The sequence below is a fragment of the Sinocyclocheilus rhinocerous genome, unplaced genomic scaffold, assembly GCF_001515625.1.
Source record: "Sinocyclocheilus rhinocerous isolate Xijiao unplaced genomic scaffold, SAMN03320098_v1.1 scaffold1672, whole genome shotgun sequence".
NCBI classification, from domain to species: domain Eukaryota; kingdom Metazoa; phylum Chordata; class Actinopteri; order Cypriniformes; family Cyprinidae; genus Sinocyclocheilus; species Sinocyclocheilus rhinocerous.
Window position 1 is genome coordinate 252,450 of NW_015637961.1, and position 7,127 is coordinate 259,576.

A 7,127-nucleotide genomic window follows, 5' to 3' on the forward strand; every position below is an offset into this window, starting at 1 on the left:
GCAGCATTCTATATGTATATAGGTATGTTTGGGCTGTTATAAATGTAAAAAAAAAAAATCATTTATATATTATAGAGTTGTTTGGGGTGGGGATAAATTAAACGTGATCTGTGGTGACGTCACAATCGTGTTGCATTGTGGTCTATGGAGAGGACTTAAGTGAGCTTATGAAGCAGACTCGCTCACTCGGTCAAAATCGAGGGGTCCAGGGTCTGTCCATATAAACTTCCCTCGTCCACTTCACGAAGTGGAACGCACTTCAAAATGGCAGCGGGGATTCCCCCGAGGGGAAGTGCTTAAGGAAGTGGAGTGGAACGCAGCCCAGGATCAAAGTTAACTATCCCTGGTATGCTCTAATGCCGGGTTCACACTGCACAATTTTCGCCCCGATTTTCACTCTCTGACAGTTTTGTGGAAATCGCTGACAAATCTGTGCTTGTTCATGTGAGTGACAATCACGTAGTGTTTGTTATGAAAGATGTGATCTGGGAGAAACGTCAATGCATCACCAATGCCTGTGAGATATTTGGCATGCTAAATATCTGGACTTGTTGGCCACTCACAGCCCTGCAGTATTATATGTGTTTTGACTAGAAATGACACCGGTGACGACCAACAGCCAATAAGAGAGCAAGATACAGGACAAAGGAAATGTTGGGGGTGAAGTCATAGATCTGCATCAAAACATCAGCACATATGGCGTCTGCAAGAAACCATTCTGTCCTTCATATTCTTCTTTTTTCTCACTGCAAATCAGCGTACAGTCAACTTGGACTGCAAGCTTTTTGCGGGCTACCATTTTTGACAGGGATAAATCCATTCTCTTGAATATTATGTTATTTCCCATTTCAATTCTCAAGTGTGCTTGGTTGTGAAACATAGTTTGTAGACAATAAAAACTAAGAGTTTCAGCGATTCTTCCTATTGAGAAGTTGTGTAATGTTTGACCCACTGTCACCGATCCGGTGTGTCATGTGCTCACAACAGCAACTAGGTGCTACCCCAGACAGTCGTGAAGTGTGAGAAGAGCAGCGATTCGAATCGTGCAGTGTGAACCCGGCGTAAAGGGCTGATCACTTTACCAAACCAGGTATTTCACCAATTATTTTCACTTTGTTGATGATGGTGAAAACACATTGATCATAACAACTCAGGAAGGAGATTGTCAATTTTTGGGCAAGTAATCAAGATTGATTGAAAGAGATGCACAGCATGACCATCACATGTAAATCCATGATAGTAATCACGATCACAAGTGATGATGGTGATAATGTGTATAAACAGATAAAAAAATTTGACTTATTTTATTTTCAAGTAGGTAAAGATTTTGACAAGGAATGATGTCTTTCTACAGTGTTACCATATGTCCTGGCTAGGATTTCTATATTGCCTAAAGTATCCATGTTTTGAGGCTGACTCCAAGTCCAAAACTGAGCACGTTTTCAATATAGAATCCTGCTGAATATACACCAGAGTCTCCTGGGGGGCGTTCAGGGGGCTGTCTTGCCGTCAGTCAATCGCTGCATTGCAATCAATTTTGTTTGGTTGGAACAGCAGCTACGCTAATTATGTCTCTATTTGTTTCTCTGTTTTTGCCACGGGAGTTTCCCCCACCTAGAAGACAAAGACCAGACTGAGATTCTTTATGAGACCTTTTAACCTCTGGTCTTCACAGAACATGTCCTTATGTTCACAGAATGGCACAGAAACTGTTTTACAGAAGTAGATGCACCAAAATTAACTCAAAAAGACTTAAACGAATGTCAGTCCATTGCTTAACTCCATATCATGTATGTAACCCACACATTTGACTGTCATGTTCTAATAACTTATGTATGTCTTTTTAATAACTATTGAATAGCTTACAACACCCGAAGCAAAGACAATATCTAACTGGTCAAGACACCATTTGGGAGGTGTCCCATAGCCCCGTTTAAATACTCAGGACACCATCAAATTACGCTTTTTAGCTTTTAGATTCTAGCCTTTTTGCCACCGCGTTTTGACGCTGTTTTTTAGCGCTCTTTGAGCGTGCTCTGGCTTACACGCCAGCAGCTCCTCTAAAATCACGAGGAGAAAACCCATCTAGTCTCGTTACTTCTATTCTTCTACTTTAATTTCTTTTATTTTCTGTTGAGAGTTTCGTGTTCTGAGTTAAGTTTTGTCTCCAAGTTCACCTCGCGTCTGTGACCGCCTCAAAACTTCAACCAGCCCACAACTCCGCATCTTCAGCCAACGCCCAACCATTGGCTTCCCAAGACGTCACTTCAACGACTACTGAACTTCCAGCCAATCAGCAACCTCGGGAAACCCCCTTTTCTGCAAGGGAACCCCTTTACACAGACAAGGCAAGTACCTCCGGATTCTAGCTGAACTGGTGCATTTAATATAAATTTTAACCTCATTGAGGAACTCAATGCGAGGGTTAATTAAGTGATTGATGGTTGTTCAGATCTATGCAATTGCACATATTGCTGTAAACTTGGGATTTCACATTTTCATTCTCTTAAACTCATTCTTTCCTCACTTTCTCTCTTCCTGCTGTGGCGGCGCTAGAAAGTCACAACGAATGGGAATGGCAGCGTAATCGGAAAGGAAGTGAAGTAATTGTATTTAAGGAGTAGTAAAAAGAGGAAAAGGGAGGGGAAAAAGTAAGAGTGGATTTGGGAAGGAAGGAGGACGACGGTGATCACAAATATCTGTGGTAAAAAGACGCAGGATTATCTACGAGTGCACACTTTGTATGGTGCTGGGCGATCGATTTAGTGTTTTGAGGAACGATTTCTCCAAACTAAGGATACCAGTGCTGAGTGTGTTCGGATTCGGGCGCTAAAGTGTGTGTTGCCCAGGTACCTTCCTTCATAGCCTCCAATTCGTCTTTCAAAGCTTGAGTTCCAAGCAGACTTCTGGGGAGTAGCGTCTCGTCTGCACATATACACACCACTCTCGCCACACACCTTCATTGTCCTTTGGTGTGTGAGTATATTTAAAAAAAAATATTATAAGCTGAACAGTTTCCTATATCAACCTTGTTTGAATGTATATTTATTTATTTATTTTCCTTTCTCCTTAGTGGTTATATCCATTGAGAACTGGACTCTTAAATCTATCGAATTGAATGCGGGAATAGAGTGGACCGGCATCACCCGATATCCGCAACAGTTGTTTGTTTTTTTCCCTCCCCTCTCTCTCTTTGACAAGGTGTAAAGGTGTACCAGTGATGTAATGATTTTTGTTGGACAATTGTACTTTGTGTATATGAAAATATAATAGGACTTTGAACTAAAACCCTCGATTTCTTGTGCATTTATTCTGTTCATTTCTTTATTTTTGTGGTTGTTGAAAAGAGTGTAAACTTATTTTGGCTTGTAACCGGTGGCTTTTAGAGCTCATCTGGGTTTATTTAAATATTGACAGGCTTACTCCTGTCTGGCGCCCGAACACTTTAATTTAGTTATTCAAGTATTGATTTAAACTGTTTTCTGGGGCCCACCACCGTTACACTGCAACTTGTGTGAATGTGTGAGTGCGTGTGTTTATATGTGTTAGACTAGTTTATGTCTTAGATTTATCTAATAAAGCCTTATTTATATTGAAAAGAGAAGTATCTTGTGTTTTGTGCTTACAAGTTAATGTCTTAAACTGCCGATCTTGTTACTGTGCTAATAAATAGTGTTTTCACTATATTTTGGATATTAATATCCATGCAGAATTGATGTTATACGGCTCGTTCAATGAATCGATGGCAGACTCAGTGATCAGCCATAAAACAGTGATTCTGTCCAAATTCCCTATAAAATCTTAAATGATTCCCTTTGAGCTAAATTGACCCGTTTCCCTTACAACAAATAAACTTGAATTGAATTGCTGATTGTGGTTTCGAGTATCGATATATAGCCTCTTTTAAACCAACCCATGAATGTGCAATTATCTCAGATAACTCAATCCAGCCATACTAATCATCAACAACAGGTGTGTTCGAAGAACCGAATTAGCCAGATCATGATTAGCGCGATGATATCATCTTGGACGTGTCATTTGATCTCGGATGTAATAAACGACGTACGAAGAACGCCAGGGCTCCAGACTGCGACAAAATGGTCGCATTTTGTGACCATTTTTTCTGCCTGTGCGACTAAATTGTGTGAGCGGTCACACTGGTGCGAACACTGCGTTGTTCAACTCATAAGCGCTGCCAATTCTGACGCTTATGAGAAACATCAAACGGCAAACGAAACTGAAAGCATAACGAAACTTCGCTACTCGTTTGAACTGCGCAGCGCTTTGAGTGTAGAGCCATGAGTTATACTCGCCAAGTCAGCACGAGCGCGAAGGTGCGCGCAGCAAAAATTATGCAAAACGATGGATGGTTTTCAATCTAAAGTAAAGTAAAATACCGCTTATCTTTGCTGTTTACCTCACGTTACGCTATGGAGGCTCAATTATTTCTTTTTTAGGCTATCTGAATTTTTATTAATCAGTATATAATACAGCATGTGGTGTATGCCATGCCTCATCTTATTCGTTTTTTGTTAATAAACGTTTTTTTTTAAGCTAGTTTGTCATTCTATCGTACGGTTTTATTGTTGTTGTGCTTTTAATTAAGAATAACAATGAATCCATCTTTTGTTTTAGTCTTAAAAAGTGAAAGGTGTGTAGATGTATGTAAGCAAAACAGACTATTATCTTTTGTGTGACAACACAATTTATCTTTTAAAATTTGACAATATCGCGAATTCAGAAGTGAAAGTGCATGAAGCCTGGCTTATAACAGCAAAAAAGGAACTCCCGTTCACAAAATTAAAATCACAAATAATACTACTGATGAAAAACAACGGGTTGATTGTTAACCACTTTCATTTCCATATGTCTGCGAAACTCCTTCCACACTGATGACATAAAACAGTTCTCTCAAATGAATCCTCGTGTGTTGATCAAGTTTTTGTTGAACAAATGCAGTGTAATCTTCTCATGTGCCTGCTAAGGTTTCCTTTTCGAGTAAAACATTTTCCACACTGTTGGCAGGTAAAGGGACTCTCTTCAATGTGAACTCCAATGTGGACTTTAAGGCTTTCATGTAGATCGAAACTCTCTCCACACTGAGGGCATGTATAAAGGTTTTCTCTTGTGTGAATTGTCATGTGCCTGTTAAGAGTTCCTATTCGATTGAAACTTTTTCCACACTGATGGCACACGTAATGCTTTTCTTCAGTGTGAATTCTCATGTGTCTATTAAGGAATCCTTTATGAATGAAGCTCATTCCACACAGTTGGCAGATAAAAGGACTCTCTCCAGTGTGAATTTTCATGTGCACTTTAAGGTTTCCCTGATTATAGAAACTCTTTCCACACTGAAGACAGGAATATGGTTTCTTTCCAGTGTGAATTCTCATGTGCACTTTAAGGCTTCCATTATGATCGAAACTCTTTCCACACTCAGGACAGGTGTAAGGCTTGTCTCCAGGGTGAATTTTCATGTGCCTGTAAAGGTTTCCTTCATGAGAGAAACTGACTCCACACTGTTTGCAGGTGTAAGGCTTGTCTCCAGTGTGAACTCTCATGTGCACTTTAAGGTTTCTATTATGGTCGAAACACTTTCCACACTCAGGGCAGGTGTAAGGCTTGTCTCCAGTGTGAATTCTCATGTGGACTTTAAGGTTTCCATGTTCATCAAAACTCTTTTCACAGTGAAAAGGGGTGAAATAATTTGTAGTTCCTGTTTCATGAGCTGTTTTCTGTGAGAAAGTCTCTTTAATCTGTGGCCAACTGAAAGATTCTTCTCCGGTTTTAAAATCATGAAGAGTCTCGTATTGTTCTTTCTCTTCCGTTTCATTCGGTACTATGCACTCCTCTTTCAGCGGCATGAGGTCTATGGTGAAAAAAGGCAAATGAAAATTAGCCCAGTTTAAACAGAACAGAAACAGGGTCCTACTTTATATTAAGTAACCCTAATACCTGTGTGCTTACATAACTAAATATGTACGTAGTATGTAACCACAATGCAAGTACACATTGGTACATAGTATCTACAGTTGTAATATTTCTGTAACTACACACATGTAACAACTAGTGTTGTCAAAAGACCCGGTATTTCGGTACCAAGTCGGTACTAAAAAAATGAAAACGTTACGGTACCAGGTTTTTTTAAGTACCAGTGGTACCGAGTACCCGGTCAACCCGGTTCTTGATGCGCTATCCGAAAGCTATCCTCTTCCAGTGTTGCTAAGTCTGCGGTTTTCCCGCGAAATTGGGCTGCTTTAACACTGTTGCCGCGGGTTGTTTTTCATGTCCGCGGGTTGAAAAACGACCTAATTAACGTGATATTTAGCCCCTGGAATGCAAATTTTACCAGGGGAACCCCGCCAAAACCCTCAGGATGGTTTGTGTAAGTACAAATGTGTAACAGGACATTGGTAACAACACTTTTTTTTCACTTCACTAAGTACTTGTGTAACAGGAATTATATAACTACATTTTGTAACAGCAATATGTATAAGAGTAATTGGAACAATTTGATCCAGGGGGTGGAGATGGGTAGGTTTAGGGATATGTAAAGTGGGAGGAGTTGGATCTCGAGTTGGAGTTGGTGCACCACTGTAATACCAGTGTACTTACATGGTAACTCCTCAGGAACTGTCCACTTAATATAAAGTGTAACATTCTGGACACCAACCACAATTTATATGTAAAGCCCAACTTACTGGCCGCTGCTGTATAACATCAGAGTAATTACATGATAAATCTAATATAAAGTGTTAACACTTTCTTTACCAAAAAGTGCTGTTAGTCCTGTTACACATTTATACTTTCATTACCAGAAAGTGTTGTTACCAATGTCCTGTTACACATTTGTACATACCATTCAGTGGGTTGTTACATATGTGTAGTTACACAAACATCAGAGCTGTAGCTACTATGTACCAATGTGTACTTACACTGTGGTTACATACTACGTACACATCTAGTTACTATGCAAGTACACAGGTATTAGGGCCACTTAATATAAAATGGGACCAAAAGTGCTGTTAGTCCTGATACACATTTATACTTTAATTACCAAAAAGTGTTGTTACCAATGTCCTGTTACACATTTGTACTTACACAAACCATTCGGAGGGTTGTTACAT

The 7,127-nt window shown here is 39.8% G+C and overlaps 1 protein-coding gene across 1 annotated transcript in view; it reads right to left on the reverse strand.

Moving 5' to 3' along the window:
- Window positions 1–4,762: 4,762 nt before the first annotated feature.
- Window positions 4,763–7,127, reverse strand: part of LOC107749332 (gastrula zinc finger protein XlCGF8.2DB-like) — an 8,981-nt gene continuing 6,616 nt past the window's right edge. The window contains exon 2 of the mRNA XM_016564444.1: window positions 4,763–5,869. Within this exon, the coding sequence (XP_016419930.1) occupies window positions 4,935–5,864 (930 nt within the window). The 5' untranslated portion in view covers window positions 5,865–5,869 and the 3' untranslated portion in view covers window positions 4,763–4,934. The remainder of the gene's footprint in view (window positions 5,870–7,127) is intronic.